Raw genomic sequence first — 18,712 nt, forward strand, 5'->3', positions numbered from 1 at the left:
CAGTTATTTGCTCAAGGACAATTATATGGTGGGGAGAAATGGTTATTTCCTGACCAAGATGTTATTTAAAGATGTTATAACCAAGGTATCAAAGAATATTACCTTGTCAAGTTCAGCTTTTAACTCTTCTCGTTCTTCTTCAGAAATCATGTTTGTAAGATAAACATCAGTAACTACTTCTTCATCTGCTTCACTCAAGGCTTGTCTTTCCAACAGAGCTACAAAAAATAAAGATGACAAAAATGTGTAGATATAATTCTGAAGGTAAGGCAAACTTGTGTGGTAAAAAACAATTCAGAGATGTCTGACAATTAATGTTTTCCTGAAGGAACTTAAAACTGGTTTGGAATTATCTTTAATTCTGTCTCTCAAATTTCCTATTCTCCCGCCCCCTCCGAATTAACTGGATTCTTAATGGTAAGAAAAACAAAAAAGCCAAGCTGGATCCCTACCATTGCCAATTAACAGCAGGTCAGGGTGCAATGGTGGGAAAGACCTCTGCCTGAAGTTGTCTACTTCAAGCAGACAACTTGAAGTTAAATCCACCCTTTAAGCCAGGGTGGATTAAAATCAATGATTAAAAAAAAATTAAATCAGATTTTTAAATTTTAAATCAAATTTATTTGAATGAAACTCTTTTGGAGGAAATATCTATCTAAAGACAGTTTCTTTTTAAGTTAGATTATAGTTCAAAGGTTATTCAGCATTAAATAGAGGTTACTTATGGAGCATGAGGATGTATCTTCATACAATATAGATACTTCTGGTAAACTAATTCAATTAATCCATATTATCAATGCTAACATGCACTTTTCCACAGTAAAAAATGTTTTAAAAAAAGTTCAGGAAGACCTTAATCCCATTGTTGTTCTGTGAATCTATGTGCAAACAATGAACATACAGTGGTGCCCCGCAAGACGGGCACTCCGTTTAATGACGAAACCGCTTGACATCGATGTTTTTGCAATTCTCGCAAAGCGATGATTTTTTAACAGCTGATCAGCGGTTTCAAAATGGCCGCGCTATGGAGGACCTTTGCTGGACAGTGAGCTTCCAGCCCATAGGAACACATTAACCGGGTTTTAATGCATTTCTATGGGCTTTTAAAAATTGCTTTACGACGTTTTTGTTCTACAGCGATTTCGCTGGAACGAATTAACATTATAATGCGAGGCACCACTGTATTACAGTAGGACAATGGTATCTGTTGGGGTTCAGTTCCAAGCCTCCCTGCGCATGCCGAAAAATGCGGATGTAACGAATGCTATACACTGCATGGGCTTTGGATCCCTCTAGTGGTCACTTCTGGTAAATACACCCTGGAAATACATATACAATAAATGCATATTTTGTGGGGGGGATTAGTATTTTCAGAAAGTGGAGAAGAGAATAAATGGATTTTGATTCCGTGGATGGGGAGGGGGTTCCTAGTGCACTTTGAATGCTAGGTTTGAAGACTGGAAGGAACTTACACTGGTTTGATTTTTAAAAAGATACATTGTTTAACCACTTCACTTAATAAACATTGATGTTTAGGCAAATACAAGAATATGTATGCTATATAATGTTACTGTTTGGTTACATAAAACAATTTAAGCAGTTGTCCAAATGTGAGTGATTAACCTATTAAACTAACATCTGTTCTGATATACAGTACAGTGGTGCCTCGTATAACGAGTGCACCGTTGAACGATGAATCCGGATTGCGATGCGGATTTCCCCATCGCTAATGCGAGGGCATGCTCGCATTACAATGGGGGAACAGCTGTTCAGTGGTTCCAAAATGGCCGCCGGAACACAAAAAATGGGTGCCGGTACACCCAAGATGGCCACTGGAACTCTCAAACTGGCCACCGGTACAACCAAGATGGCCGCCAGAACACAAAAAAAGGCTGCCGGTACACCCAAGATGGCTGCCGGAACACAAAAAATGGGCGCCGGTACTCCCAAAATGGCCACCGGGATGCTCAAAATGGCCGCCGGTACACCCAAGATGGCTGCCAGAACAAGGGAAAACATCGGAGAACGGTGAGTTTTGGGCCCATTTGGAACGCATTAAACTTTGTTTAATGAGTTCCAATGGGTTTTTTGGATCCATTTTACGATGTTTTCCCATAGCGAAGGTTAATCCGGAACGGATTAACCTCGCTAGGCGGGGCACCACTGTAGTTGTTTTACTAATCTGGCAGGTTATTATTCTAAACATGAAATCTTCAACTGGTTGCAAATATTAAAGTTTATAACTACCATCAAGAATGAGTCTTTTACATTTAAAATATTTAAATTTAATCTTACTGCCTAGTGATTTAAATTGATTTGCTACAAGCTATATCCTGGTCAGCAAGAACTCATGGCCAGCAAATTACAATAAAATCCCAAAGTAGAAAATACCTAACTCTTTACCAATCTGAATACCACATTTACAATTTGTACAAGATAATCTGACACTTGCCTCCTTCCTCTTAGAATAAACAGGGAAAATACATAAATGGAAAATCAGATTGGTCTAACAGATAGTGTTTGGCTGGGTTTTAGGAAACCCAGTCAGGTTCAAGTATTCAGACATGAAGTTCACTTGATGTCCCACAGTGAGAGAAGTCATGTATGCTCTTTTCACATGCTGAAGGAAAGGTAGAATATAAATGTTGTTAGCAACAACAGCAATAACTGGTGCATCCATGTATAGTAGATGATATGTGAACACAAAATGCTGAACAGAAAGGTGAACTTTGTAGGTTTTTACTCATGGTTCAACAGCGGTATGCAAGCCAAATTTTTATTTCACTGAATACCATTTCACATCACTGGAAACATACCTTCAAATTGTGCATGGGAACTAGAAGTCTGTAAGAATTCAAAGACCCCAAAATTACCAAGGTACATTAACAGAAAACATCAACACAATATACCTTTGATGAAAAATGTAGACTAGCAGCATTTAACCAACTCTTACATGCATAACAAAGTGAAGTATACCTTCAAAGAGTCACTTGTTTTATTATCTGTTGTGATTACACTCTAATGCCAACAGAGATAAGAACACACATTTTATCACAATTTTCTTTGCCAAAAAGTTTAGTGAAAACATTAACTTTGCATCTCAAAACACTTACGTTGTCATTATACTGGAGAGGGTATGTTTGCCTACTGCTTTCACAAGAAAAAGCCATTTCAAATAGGGTTTAAGGAATATTTGTTGTATAGTAATGATCATTAATCTATACGTGGGACAGGAAACTACAGTTAGAACTGGATAAGGAACAACTGATTGGTTCAAAATTGGGAAAGGAGTACGACAAGGCTGTATATTGTCCCTCTGCTTATTTAACTTATATGCAGAATACATCATACGGAAGGCTGGACTGGAGGAATCCCAAACCGGAATTAAGATTGCTGGCAGAAATATCAGACCCTAACCAACAACCTCTGATATGCAGATGATACCACTCTGAAGGCAGAAAGTGAGGAGGAATTAAGGAACCTTGTAATGAGGGTGAAAGAGGAGAGCTCGAAAAACAGTCTGAAGCTCAACATCCAAAAAACTAAGATCATGGCCACTGGTCCCATCACCTCCTGGAAAATAGAAGGGGAAGATATGAAGGCAGTGACAGATTTTACTTTCTTGGGCTCCATGATCAGTGCAGATGGGGACAGCAGCCACAAATTAAAAGACACTTGCTTCTCAGGAGGAAAGCAATGACAAACCTTGATAGCATCTTAAAAAGCAGAGACATCACCTTGCCAACAAAAGTCCGAATAGTCAAAACTATGTTTTTTCAGTAGTGATGTATGGAAGTGAGAGCTGGACCATAAAGAAAGCTAATCGCTGAAGAATTGATGCTTTTGAATTGTGGTGCTGGAGGAGGCTCTTGAGAGTCCCCTGGACTGCAAGGAGATCAAACCTATCCATTCTAAAGGAAATCAACCCTGAGTGCTCACTGGAAGGACAGATCCTGAAGCTAAGGCTCCAGTACTTTGGCCATCTCATGAGAAGAGAAGACTCCCTGGAAAAGACCCTGATGTTGGGAAAGTGTGAAGGCAAGAGGAGACGGGGACGACAGAGGATGAGATGGTTGGTGTCATCGAAGCGACCAACATGAATGTGACACAACTCCGGGAGGCAGTGGAAGATAGGAGGGCCTGCCGTGCTCTGGTCCATGCGGGTCACAAAGAGTCGGACACGACTAAACGACTAAAAGACAACAAGAATGGTTCTAACACGTATTGAGAAAACATGAAAAACACAACAAAAATCAAAAGAATAATGGAAATGACTAACAAATGCTTTGCAAATTTATCTTTAGCGACACAGTCTGCAACTTTCCAAACAAAATCTCTTTGCCTAGAAAAAATCCCAGAACACTTTGGAAAATTTCAAATTACTCTAAAGGTGTCTATTTCTGCTTTTGAGGTTTTTTTTTTTTAACCTACTCCGTTTGCTATTATCTCTTATTAATTGAATAACAGGCAGAAACAAAGCATATAGGTTGAAGGGCAAATTAAAGTGAAAATATATTTCGCCAGAATACCTGTCTTCCCCTTCAAAAAAGGAGTTTCAGAAAAACATTTTTGAAAGTTTTACTATTTAAAAATTACATTTAGGTCATCTTTAGGGGGAGGGCATGCAGTAGCATCATGTAAACATGTCCCATCCACTTGTACTGTGTCTTCCAGTTCCAAATTTAATTTGCAAGTGGCTTCCCTCTCCCTGTAGAGTTCCAGTGTTTCAAAGTAAAGCTGTTTTTCTACAGGAAAAAAAGCAACAGGGACTGTATTCTTTATTCACTTAAAGCATTTTTATTCTGCCCTTCAGCAGAAAAGCCACCTAATTATACATAATACACAGATAGCCGTCCCTGCCTTCAGGTTTACAGGCTAAAAGACAGAAAAAGCAACGGTGGGACAGGAAAAGGGAAAATTAAAAGATCCATCTACCAGCTGTTAAAGTTACCAAATCCTTCTAAAAGGTGTATTGAATATGAACATTTGAAAAAGAGAAACAGTCAAATGGATTGGACCTTTTAGGTAGACGAAGCCCTGCTTCCCACTGGTAGTAGTTACAAGAAAAGGATGGTAGAAACCAAGTGAGGGTGCAGTCATGTGTTGTAATACTCCTGGTTTTCCACTGGGTTTAGCACACTTGAAAACAATTTAAAAATTTCTGCCTACAGGATGTACTGAACAAATAAGCACAGATTTTTTGGAAGGTCAGGAAGTGAATTATTTTAAACAGCCATGAGAGGGTTCCTTATTTTAACTCAACAGTACAAGTATTGGATGCCAGTATCATGGGTTTTGGGCTGCAGAGAAACCTTGCAGTCTAATCTGGTGTGTGTGTGTGTGTGTGTGTTTTTTAAAAAAAATCTCTAACAATGCTATTCCACTTTGAAAAAATAATTTAAAAATTAAACAAATATTAAAAATAACACCACAGTAGAGCAAAAGAATATAGAAAGAAATCAAAAATAGGTTGCATGGTCTCCTGAGAAACAATACAAATGCAGAAGCAGGCAATACCTTTATTAGATCACTGGGAAAAAATCAAGTAGATTGCAAGGTTTCAAGAGTAACATATTCCATTTCCCCCAGGCAGATTCAAAAGTTTCCTGGAGTGGTTATTGTAGTATGTGCCAGGTAAGCATTCTTGAGCAGCATGTAAACAACTTGTGGAGTGGATGGGCAGAAATCCCCCATCAAGTAGCATTAAATAGCATCTTGGAATATGTAATCCCTTCAAACAAAGTCACCAAGCAGTCTGCCTCCCTACTATAGCTTTTCCTTTAAAGCTGTAGGCTCCTATATAGTCAGAGAGGGGAGAGCAATACCCTCTCATGGCAGGCCTCCATCAGAGAACTTGGAATAAGATTGAGTTTAACCACAAAGGAAGGCCAATTACCTTTACAGCCAGATTACCTAGTGGGTGTTTTCTTTAGTGCCCAGTACTGCTCAGCTGGTGTCAAAAGTCCATGTTGTTTGTTTCCTGACTGGCTATTCAAGGTAATTATCTCTGTCCCAATTCCTTTGACTCTTATGCTTTCTCCTTTCACTATAAACTCTGAAGGGATTATTTCTGGATGGCATAATGTCACTTGAGAGCATGAGTCTTTTAGAGCTTGATATTTAGTTTCATTTATATCAATTGTATCCCCAGAATATTTCATAAGTTCCTGATTATTCTCAATCAAGTAACAGTGGAGGATTTGCACTACTGGGAGTTGTTCTTGTTGCTCTGGGTTTTCTGCTCTGCCACTAACTGTGGTTGCCATGGCGCCTGCTTCGTATTCTCTCACTTTTTCCTGAGGCATCCGGGCATATATTTCAGCGAGTTTGCCACTAATTTGGGTCCTTAAAAGGATCATTTTATCAGATTCTTGGATTTTATAGTCCCAGCAGGCTCTCTCAAACAGAATCAGAAATGCCTCTGGATTATCCCCCTTTCTGAATTGTGGGAATTTCTTAAGGTCTACTTTTAAAATCTCTTCACTTGCTGAATTGTTATTATTCTGATTTAAGGCTGTTCTCTCTAGTTGCCTCATTCGTAATTGATGTTCCATCTCCTTTTCCCTTATGGCCATTTCTCTGGCTTCAGCTCTTTCTTTTGCTTCTGCCTCTACCCTCATCTTTTCTTGCTCCATGGCTAATTGTCTGGCTTCAGCCCTTTTTCTGGCCTCTGCCCTCAATTGTGTCAGTTGATATTCCTTCTCCCATTTCCACTTTTGAAACTCCAAGGAGGTTAGAATAGCTTCTCCTTCTCCCTTTGAGGCATCCTCCTCCTCCTCCTGAGTAGCATCCTCCTGCTCAGCTACCTCAAGAGTACTTTCCTCTTCGTGAGGTAACCCTTGTCCTTAAGGTACCTTCATTGTTAACTTCTTCCCTCTCTTAGGAGACATGGCTTATCTGTGTTCTCAGATTCAAAACACAAGCTTTGTTTTAAAAAGGACTTAATTTTTTTTTCTCTGTGCTAGGGAGAGATACTTAGTAGCTTAGACAACCTGCTCTAGGCTTGCTTCGCTACTTTGTTATTCCAGGCACCCTGCCTGAGCTCCTTGTGGGATACACTGTTTCTTTTTGTTTTTTGCTTTCAGCCACACACTTACAGGTATTACTGTTTATTTTTTTCAGTTTCCAAGCTTCTCTGCTTGTTCTTGTCCCCCTCAGACCTGTTTGACCCCTGGCTTCCGCTTCTTGTTCCCTCAGCCCTCTCTTCTCAGAGCCTAGGACCCCAAAGCTAGCCCACTGGTCTTTCACAATCTTGAGGTAAACCTTAAACTGTTGAATTTTCCCTCAGAGCTTCCCCTTTTCTGTAGTCTTTCTCTGGTCTGCCCTCAGGAGTCCCTTTTTAAGCTTTTCAACAAGCTACTTTCAAGGGTCCCACCCCTACCCTGAGACCACCAGACTACTAGGTTCCCTAAGCTCAGGAAATTCAAGTTTTCTTTGGTTTACTGTAATCTTTTGGCTCACTGGATTATATTTCGAATCCCACTTTGCTGCCACCACTTGTGGCGATCCCCCTTGTGCCCTTTATATCTTGCTGCCACCAGGTATTCTCTTAAGACCAATTCAAATCCCACACACATATAGGAGCTGATCATATAACTTAGGAATCAGGGGTTTTCAATTAAACATTCTTTTATTAATGAACAAATCATCAGGAGAATCAAATATATAACTGTTTCAGGTGTTCATGTATAACAAATCATGCATTCAATCACTGGTATTTCTTATATTATGTTTATGAGTTCATTCCTGCTTGCTCAATGTTTTACTCTTTCAACTTCGTTTCTCAACCCCTTTTTAGCTATTTCTAAACCCTAGCACTCTCTCCACATCTTCTTGTCCCTACTTCTCTCTATCCCTATCTTATTCCAACTCCATTCTAACTGTCTCTTCCAGCTGTCTGTCATTCTGACTCCGCCCCTCCTGCTCTATCCTTTGATTGTCATGCAGGAATCACGTCAAAGACGCTGTTGAAAGAAAAATTGTCTTCAGAAATGAGGACACTGATACCGGTAAGGTTGCTGGGTGGAATATGAGTGTGCCGTTTTGCGGATTTAATGGAGATTGTCCATTACCTCGTCCGTTTTAGTAATGAAAAGGCCAGCACCATCAAAAGGAAGGTCTTCTATCCTTGCTCTAGTATCATCTGAGATACCTGCCTGTAGCGTTCACCCTTATTATGTTAAGTAGTTATGAATATTCATGTTGTAGGCTAATGTTGCTGAGAGGCGGAGCTGAGAGATGTGTAATAAAGAGGCAGAGTCAGAGAGTGAGTCAGTCAGAGTCAGAGAGAGTGGAGAAGGAGATAGAGTGTGGTATTTAGGAGATCTGAGTTGATTAGAGTGAAAAGTGAATAAGAACTGTGATGACAAATAGAAGGTAGAGATTGATGATAAAAGAAGTTACCTATGATTAATAATTGTGGCGATCCCCCTTGTGCCCTTTATATCTTTGGGCTCCACTTTGTTTGTTATTACACTTTTCCATTGCTTACCATTCTTTCTAGCATCTTCTTTTCTAGCACCTAGGAGCTCTTCCTCCCTTCTATAATCTGGTTGATGATAATAGAAGTTACCTATGATTAAAGGCATTTTATTTAAAAGACAATGAAGTTTGGACCTGAATCTTCATCCTTCCATAATTAATGTTGATTTAGTGATGAACTGGTAGCAGTGGGGGGAAAGGAGTAGTGGTTTGCCTTTGTGTGCTCTGTGTTTGGGCAGTCAAGCAAGGGGCACGAGGGCGAATGACGCCACACTGCCAATCTCAGCCAGGCATGGCGCCTCAAGGCAATAGATGTGGACATAGCCTTAGAGGCAGCGTCTGCGGTATGGCAGGGAGCAGTTGTTTGCTGTTTAGCTAAGGCTGAAGCCTCGGCATGGATGTTCAGGGCTTTTGTCTTGGTGGTGTCTGGAGCCACTTGGATGATAGGTAGGATCCTATTCCATAGATGGCGGTGGTACGCCCCCATAGCAGCTTGGTAGTTTGCGACCCTCATGATAAATGATGTAAGGGAATATAGTTGTCTTCCCAGAATGTCAAGTTTCCTTCCTTCTTGGTAGGTGGGAGCCACAGATGATTTGTTACGTGCTCTTGATTGGATTCTACAATAATTGAATTTGGTGTGGGATGTTTGGAAAAGAAAGCTGTGTCGGGGCTGTGAGTTTTATAATGAGTTTTTACTCATTGTGAAATCTGAAATGATGAGGGGGGGTTGTCCCATGATTCCTATACTAGATCGAGCATGGCCGGAATGAAACTGAAACTAAGAGGTGGTGTTTTTTCTTGATTAAGATAATCGAAGAATAGGTCCTGTTTCCGAGGCGGTGGTTATTCGATGTTGAGTTGTAATGATTTTGCAATTTGTATAACCAGCTGGGAATAAGATGTGAAATCTTCTGATGGGGATGGAGGGTGGTTTTCACCATCAGAACATGGAGTAGGTAAATTAGAGGGTGATTCCTGGGACATACCGGATGTTGAATCTTGAGTGGAAAAGGATGATTGTGAGGCTGATCGGTGTAGTGGTTTGGTCACCAGTGCCGATGGTAGTGATGGTGGAGATAGTTGTGATACTGGATGTTGTTTGATGTCAGGGGAGGAGGTGGGGGCCCTTTGTAGGTGGTGATGACTTGGAGAGAGGTAAGGTGTCGAGAGTGCTTGGAAGAGTGCTTAGCTCATTTGGGTTGCGGTTGAGAATCTGGTACTAGGAGAGTACGTTTGAGGGCCAATTTTGTAGGGATCAATGTATGGTGAGTCAATATTGGGTATGCTGAGGATGAAGTGTGTCGATGTTGTGGTGGTGAAGGTGATATGGAAGGTGAATATCACGGTGGAGAAGTATATCTCACCCTCCTTGGTTCATAATAATATACCTGTTCAGTCAGGTCTTCAGAATAGTAGGGATCATAGTGATGGTACCGCTCCCCATGGTCATCTCTAGTTGGATACCGAGATGGTTCAGGATAATAGTAAAATTCCCTGTGCGAAGGGGGATATTGGATTGGAGAAAGGTGTTGTCTCTTTGTCCTATGTTTGCGGAGAGAGTGATGTGACGACTCCGAGCCAGAGACCTGAATAAGTATCACCCACCCTGATGATCTAGGGCTTGAATGGGCTGAGGCTGGGCTGGAATGAACATCAGCCAGAGATAGACCAGTACTCAGCAAAAGGCTAGCAATGGAGGCTGCAACCTGAGCCAATGTTAGAGTTGGCTTATCTCTATCCTAGATCAAACCAAGGGCATATCTAGATGACTCGAGGATGGGTGATGGGATCACCAGTTGAGGTAGATCTATATGAGTCAATTTTGTAGGCTTCTTAGTTTTCGTTTCTTCTTTCTTTTTCTTAGACGAGTAATTGGGACAGGTTTGGGTTTTTGATGTGGAGGTCAAGGTTGACTTTGAAGTGGACTTCGAAGGGTCCTTTTGTCGAGGTGACGGAGTTGTCGGGCTCGATATCAGGTGAGAGGTTTCTCAAGGTTCTGGATGCGGAGTTGGAGAGGTTGCTGGATCCATGGAGGTCGAATTAAGAGACCTTTTTCAAATGTAAGAGCAAAGCCTTTGTAGGTGTAGTTTAAAGCGGGCTTAGTAAGCTTTTTGCACTTGGGGCAGGAGTGCATTTGGTGTTCTTCCCCTAATCAGAAAAGTCAACGGTCGTGACCATAGGTAAGCGGGATCTAATCTGTGCAAAGCACGCACCGCTTGAAGGGCCCTGGGGGGCATAAAAGGTAGGGGAAAAGGGAAGGGAAAGGTGGCGAGGGAGGGAGAAAAAACTGCAGGAAGAAGAGAAAACGAATGGAGTAGATAAAAGAAAAAAGAAGCAAGTAACTTACAGAGGAACATCCAAAAAAGAGATGACTGAAAATAGCTAAACTGGTTTAAAGGACTGATCTCAGTAATTGCTCTAACGTTCTGAAAGAAGTCCAACCGAAGCGGCAGCAAAAAGAAACTGAGAGGACTTTTGGAGGGCGGAGCATGTGCTCCATAGGAGAACGTCCTACTAATCACGTGTCTTTAAGCTCTAGAAACTTCTGAGACGTCCTGTGCAGGGGCAGAACCCATTTGTGTGCATTCACAGAGCCACGAAGAAGAAGCATCATTTATGCACATAACATACTTGCGATATTGAGATCCTAAGCTAATAAGATCCCTTTTCAAGTATCATTCTCTAGAACTGAAAAAAAATCTGAGAAATGCTTCAGCTAGGGCCAGTTTCAAATATGAATTAAAGTTAAAGCAAATAAAAGTATGTCAAGAGGCTAACATGTACTTATGTATGCATTGTATTATATCAAGTTGATTCTGATGTATGGTGACCCAACGTTTTCTAGGCAAAGAATACTCAGAAGTGGTTTACCATTCTCTTCTTCTGGGGATGTGCAGCTTGCCCAGACTACACAGGCTGGCTCTTTTCCTAGGAGGCACAGTGGGGACTTGAATTCCCACTCTCTGGCTCCACAGCAAGATACCTAAACCAGTGGTTCTTAACCTGGGTGATATCACCTCCCAGGGAGTGATTTCATTTTTCAGGGGAGCAATGGAACAAAAAGGGGCAATGCAAGGGTGAAGGAACAGAAGGGGGGCGATATGGGGGCGATGGAGTGAGCCAAACCTGAGAAGGTGGCTGCAGCTGCAGTGCTGGCAATGGATCCGGCAGGAGGATCCAGAGCAGCTGGTGCTGGCAGCAGATCCGGGGCTGCCGCCCTGGTGCTGTCACAGGGGCGATGATAACTTCCTCAATGGCTCAAGGGCACATTAAGAACCACTGACCTAAACCACTGGGCTATCTAGCCAGCTAATATGTCCTTAGATCCCATTTAAAAAAACAACTGGGAATTGTAAACAAAATTATGCAACGTTTAAAAATAATATATTTAGAGCTAATATTTATAACTTAATAAAAATATTCTAAAACTTTTTTCATTATATACACTAAGACACAAGATTCTGAGATGTGACATTTTACAAATTTTAAATTAGTTTAATAAAAATAGATAAGTAAATGTAAGCTCCTTATCTCCTTATGACTGATTGCTTTCAGTTTACAGAAACCAAGGCAATGTGAAATTTTCCTATAAAACTGAAGAAATAAAGTATATATGGTATAATTATGAGGCTTCTATTTCTATTTTTCTTCTTTTATTTAAAGAATGTCACAACATTCAAACAAAAACTAGCATGCCATTTGAAATCTACTGGACAGACAAACCAGGGTTAAATCCAATAGTAGACCTCCTGAAATCAATAGAATATATTTTACTAGGAAGTAACAACTCCCATTGATTTCAATGAGTCTACACTAGTAGGAACTAGCACTGATATTAGCTCATGGAAGTTAAACCATGCCTGGCCAAATTTTAGGTAGTTAAGATTCCAAAATATGTGAAATATAAACATAATTTATACATTTTTAAAAAATAAATATTTCAATACATAAATATTCAATAAACACCGTGTCTCTGGTCACCCACAACCAGGGGCATGAATTCAACATCACAAGTGTCAAAGGTGTCTACTTGCCTCCAAACACAACATCTCTAATTCAGTCTCTAGGTCATATGCTTTGCAGATATGTTTTGGAGGGCATAAGAGTTATGCATGGATTTAGAACTACGTGTGTGTGTTTAGTCTTTTAGTCGTGTCCGACTCTTCGTGACCCCATGGACCAGAGCACGCCAGGCCCTCCTGTCTTCTACTGCCTCCCGGAGTTGTGTCAGGTTCATGTTGGTTGCTTCGCAGACACTGTCCAGCCATCTCATCCTCGGTCGTCCCCTTCTCCTCTTGCCATCACATTTTCCCAACATCAGGGTCTTTTCCAGGGAGTCTTTTCTTCTCATTAGATGGCCAAAGTACTGGAGCCTCAGCTTCAGGATCTGTCCTTCCAGTGAGCACTCAGGGTTGATTTCCTTTAGAACTGATAGGTTTGTTCTCCTTGCAGTCCAGGGGATTCTCAAGAGCCTCCTCCAGCACCACAGTTCAAAGGCATCAATTCTTCGGCGGTCTGCTTTCTTTATGGTCCAGCTCTCACTTCCATACATCACGACAGGAAAAACCATAGCTTTGACTATTCGGACTTTTGTTGGCAAGGTGATGTCTCTGCTTTTCAAGATGCTGTCCAGATTTGTCATCGCTTTCCTCCCAAGAAGAAGGCGCCTTTTAATTTCAGGGCTACTGTCTCCATCTGCAGTGATCATGGAGCCCAGGAAGATAAAATTTGACACTGCCTCCATATCTTCCCCTTCTATTTCCCAGGAGGTGATGGGACCAGTGGCCATGATCTTAGTTTTTTTGATGTTGAGTTTCAGACCGTTTTTTGCACTCTCCTCTTTCACTCTCATTACAAGGTTCTTTAATTCCTCCTCACTTTCTGCCATCAGAGTGGTATCATCTGCATATCGGAGGTTGTTGATATTTCTTCCGGCAATCTTAATTCCGGCTTGGGTTTCTTCCAGTCCAGCCTTCCGCATGATGTATTCTGCATATAAGTTAAATAAGCTGGGGGACAATATACAGCCTTGCCGTACTCCTTTCCCAATTTTGAACCACTCAGTTGTTCCATGACCAGTTCTAACTGTTGCTTCCTGTCCCACATATAGGTTTCTCAGGAGACAGATAAAGTGGTCAGGCACTCCCATTTCTTTAAGAACTTGCCATAGTTTGCTGTGGTCCACACAGTCAAAGGCTTTTGCATAGTCAATGAAGCAGAAGTAGATATTTTTCTGGAACTCTCTGGCTTTCTCCATAATCCAGCGCAAGTTAGCAATTTGGTCTCGAGTTCCTCTGCCTCTTCGGAATCCAGCTTGTACTTCTGGGAGTTCTCGGTCCACATACTGCTGAAGCCTACCTTGGAGGATTTTGAGCATAACCTTGCTAGCGTGCGAAATGAGTGCAATTGTACGGTAGTTGGAGCATTCTTTGGCACTGCCTTTCTTTGGGATTGGGATGTAGACTGATCTTTTCCAATCCTCTGGCCACTGTTGAGTTTTCCAAACTTGCTGGCATATTGAATGTAGCACCTTAACAGCATCATCTTTTAAGATTTTAAATAGTTCAACTGGAATGCCATCACCTCCACTGGCCTTGTTGTTAGCCAGGCTTTCTAAGGCCCACTTGACTTCGCTCTCCAGGATGTCTGGCTCAAGGTCAGCAACTACATTGTCTGGGTTGTCCGGGATATCCACATCTTTCTGATATAATTCCTCTGTGTATTCTTGCCACCTCTTCTTGACGTCTTCTGCTTCTGTTAGGTCCCTCCCATTTTTGTCTTTTATCATGTTCATCTTTGCACAAAATGTTCCTCTAATATCTCCAATTTTCCTGAACAGATCTCTGGTCTTTCCTTTTCTGTTATCTTCCTCTATTTCTTTGCATTGTTCATTTAAGAAGGCCCTCTTGTCTCTCCTTGCTATTCTTTGGAAGTCTGCATTCAACTTTCTGTAACTTTCCCTATCTCCCTTGCATTTTGCTTCCCTTCTCCTCTCTGCTATTTCTAAGGCCTCGTTGGACAGCCACTTTGCTTTCTTGCATTTCCTTTTCTTTGGGATGGTTTTCGTTGCTGCCTCCTGGACAATGTTACGAGCCTCTATCCAAAGTTCTTCAGGCACTCTGTCCACCAAATCTAGTTCCTTAAATCTGTTCTTTACTTCCACTGTGTATTCATAAGGGATTTGGTTTAGATTATACCTGAGTGGCCCAGTGGTTTTTCCTAATCTCTTCAGTCTAAGCTTGAATTTTGCTATGAGAAGCTGATGATCAGAACCGCAGTCAGCTCCAGGTCTTGTTTTTGCTGACTGTATAGAGCTTCTCCATCTTTGGCTGCAGAGAATATAATCAATCTGATTTCGATATTGCCCATCTGGTGATTTCCATGTATAGAGTCGCCTCTTGTGTTGTTGGAAAAGAGTGTTTGTGATGACCAGCTTATTCTCTTGACAAAACTCTATTAGCCTTTGTCCTGCTTCGTTCTGAACTCCAAGGCCAAACTTCCCTGTTGTTCCTTTTATCTCTTGGCTCCCTACTTTAGCATTCCAGTCCCCTAGAATGAGAAGAACATCTTTCTTTGGTGTCAGTTCTAGAAGGTGTTGTAAATCTTCATAGAATTGTTCAATTTCAGTCTCCTCAGCAATGCTGGTTGGTGCATAAACTTGGATTATTGTGATGTTGAATGGTCTGCCTTGGATTCGTATTGACATCATTCTATCATTTTTGAGATTGTATCCCATTACAGCTTTTCCCACTCTTTTGTTGACTATGAGGGCTACTCCATTCCTTCTACGCGATTCTTGTCCACAATAGTAGATATGATAATCATCTGAGCTGAATTCACCCATTCCTGTCCATTTTAGTTCACTGATGCCCAGGATGTCGATGTTTATTCTTGCCATCTCCTGTTTGACCACCTCCAGCTTCCCAATGTTCATAGATCTTACATTCCAGGTTCCTATGCAGTATTTTTCTTTGCAGCATTGGATTTTCCTTTCACTTCCAGGCACGTCCACAGCTGAGCGTCCTTTCGGCTTTGGCCCAACCACTTCATTAGCTCTGGAGCTACTTGTACTTGTCCTCCGCTCTTCCTCAGTAGCATGTTGGACGCCTTCCGACCTGAGGGGCCCATCTTCCAGCGTCATATCTTTTAGCCTTATGTTTCTGATCATGGGGCGTTCTTGGCAAAGATACTGGAGTGGCTTGCCATTTCCTACTCCAGGTGGATTGCGTTTAGTCGGAACTCTCCACTATGTCCTGTCCGTCTTGGGTGTCCCTGCACGGCATAGCCCATAGTTTCTCTGAGTTACTCAAGCCCCTTCGCCACGACAAGGCAGCAATCCATGAAGAAGTTTAGAACTACACAGGGACCTAACTCCATTTATATTGAAGGGAGTAGTCTTATACACACTTATCTGGTGCAACCCTGCAAAGAACAGAATGATAGAGATATACTGTACACAGGATTGCATTATTGGTGCTGGGCTGTCGATTAAACTTACTATTTAATGCATCTGGATTTATTAGGTTAATGTCTTTTCTTTGTTTTTAATTTAATTTAATATTTTGTTTTGTTTTTCTGAAAACATAATTGTCCTGTACTGGCAATTCTACAGTGGATCAAGGCTGTTTTGGGGATGTGAAAGCAGTCAAACCTCATCTAAACTTCTTTACTGAATAAAGAAATGTGAATAAACCAGAACCAATTTTAGAATTGTTCTGCTGAACTTCTTTAATATGACTCACTACTTTTGTGTGTGTGTGTGTGTGTGTGTCTGTCTGTCTGTCTGTCTGTCTGTCTGTCTGTCTGTCTGTCTCTGTGGGGGGAGGGCATCAAACAGCGTTCCTACCAAACACCCAAGTCTCTTCAGCATGTCTGTGGGGACTGTAGCCAACTGGATCATTTTACAGATAGAAGTACTGTAAAATGTTACCAGGAACATCAAAAGTCAGTACCCATTACAATAGAGCAAAATGCTTCCTGCAGTACTATTTGGTTCTAAAATGTTTTTACATGTGATACTAGAACATATGCATATCTGTCTTCTGTTGTACAACTTTAGGAGTTAAACTGTGCTTTTTTCTCCTTATTTGAAATGCAGTTTTATGCTAGTCATTTATGCTCATATCTTAGCTCTATCACAGTACAGTACTTAAAGTTTTATTTACACCCTGTTGAGAATTCATATTTTGTTTAGCCAGATCTCTGGCTAAACAGAACACCGAATTTATTCTTTGCTCTGATTTCAAAAGATGCTGCTTAGCAACAAGCAGTTCAGTTCCTAAATCCTAGCTCTCTGTGTGTGTATTACTCTGACCTTTAGTCTAAAAAGGAAAATAAAATGTCATTAGGATAGTGTGTCATGAATTTCCATATTAGAAGGACCAAAATGTAACTACAACATAGTCATAAAACACAGAATAAGATACCCATCGTAGCAACATACTGTTGCAACATCTTAAGCTTGTTCAGACTGTGGAAATAAAACTGGTACAGTATTTCAATTTTCTGTTGGTTGCTTCACTGATTAAGTCCAACTAAAAGCAGAGCCATATATTCAGATCTTGGCTCCTTGTGAAACGGAGCAATGGATCAGATAAATATCTTCAGCTGTTTCACTCCCACAAATAAACACATCTCTAGGCATAAGCAACGTTGCTGCACTGCATGGAACACTTGTTCGAATCAAAGAAAAATACGGGCTCCATTGCTAGTAGCATTTCTCATGCTTGTGCTTAATTTTTTTCTGGAACAAAGCTAAGGATGAATTAGCCAGAGAGGGATCTCAACTGTTACTTCAGTCTATTTATTTTGAGCTCCGATTTAGCACCTGTTTCAGTTCAAATGAAGAGATGGCAGGCTTGAGAGAACCTACTGGGGGAAGAGGCTTGTGCTGGTTTCTGAGACAACACTGCTCTATTTAATAACTGAGAAATTTTATTTTCCAAAGCAAAATTATGGTAATTTAAACCAAATGGTTTATACTGGGCCAATATCCTACTGGATACTGCAGTTATGGAGTTTTGTTGACTATGAGGGCTACTCCATTTCTTCTATGCAATTCTTGCATAGTAGATATGGTAATCGTCTGAATTGAATTTGCCCATTCCCATCCATTTCAGTTTACTGACGCCCAGGATGTCACTGTTTATTCTTGCCATCTCCTGTATGACCACATCCAGCTTACCAAGGTTCATAGATCTTACATTTTTCTTTGCAGCATCGCCCTTTCCTTTCACTTCCAGGCACATCCACAGTTGAGCATCCTTTCGGCTTTGGCCCAACCACTTCATTAGCTCTGGAGCTACGGAACTTGTCCTCCGCTCTTCCTCAGTACCATGTTGGATGCCTTCTGACCTGAGGGGCTCATCTTCCAGTGTCATATCTTTTAGCCTTTTGTTTCTGTTCATGGGGTTTTCTTGGCAAAGTTACTGGAGTGGCTTGCCAGTTCCTGTTCCAGGTGGACCACGTTTAGTCTGAACTCTCCATTATGACCTGTCCGTCTTGGGTGTCCCTGCACGGCATAGCCCATGGCTTCTCTGAATTACTCAAGCCCCTTCACCAGAACAAGGCAGCATTCCATGAAAGGAATTCCAAGTAGATGCCAATAGATAATACAATATAAGTGGGTAGATAACAGCAGGAAGCACTTAATACAAAATACAAGAATTATTTACTACATATTAATAAAATATTTCTAGTATCTAGGTTTGGCACCCAGGAGCAAGAGACTCGGAGAGTGTTAGGGGAAGGCATAGGAAGCATTTCCCAACCACAGTGCACTAACCTCCTGGACATAACCCATCCAGGCAGAGAAGGCAGTATGACACACACACATACACACACCTGTGGGTAAATAAAAACTCCTTCACAAGGATAATCAACATTGTAAGCAAAGGGACATTATTGCTGCACAAGAGACTGTAAAACCTTATTTCACAATTAGATATTTTGACTACGACTCTGTTCAGACTTTTCACATAAAACACCAATGTGAGCATGTTTTAAATGTTTTATTTGTTTGTTTATTTATTTAGCTTGTGCAAAGAGGACCCAAGACTTCCTTCTGCAAGTGGAAGTACGAGAAGAATAAGAGACAGTTCATCCTTGCACAACACCAAGTCTGGGAATCCAGCATTAATACACTGGTGGAGTGTTCCCTTCAGTTAGCACTCCATGGGATCCCAGCCTTTATATATATTTCAAAAAGTCAATGATAGGTTATGAGTGT

General features: G+C 41.1%; 1 protein-coding gene across 6 annotated transcripts in view; it reads right to left on the reverse strand.

Annotated features, from left to right (window-relative positions):
- TPD52L1 (TPD52 like 1) overlaps nt 1-18,712 on the reverse strand; it is a 52,742-nt gene that overhangs the window by 23,887 nt on the left and 10,143 nt on the right. For all 6 annotated transcript variants that reach the window (XM_072997144.2, XM_072997158.2, XM_072997142.2 and 3 more), the window contains exon 2: nt 103-218. In XM_072997144.2, the coding sequence (XP_072853245.2) occupies nt 103-218 (116 nt within the window). The remainder of the gene's footprint in view (nt 1-102; nt 219-18,712) is intronic.

Source organism: Pogona vitticeps, chromosome 1 (genome assembly GCF_051106095.1).
Source record: "Pogona vitticeps strain Pit_001003342236 chromosome 1, PviZW2.1, whole genome shotgun sequence".
Lineage (NCBI taxonomy): Eukaryota > Metazoa > Chordata > Lepidosauria > Squamata > Agamidae > Pogona > Pogona vitticeps.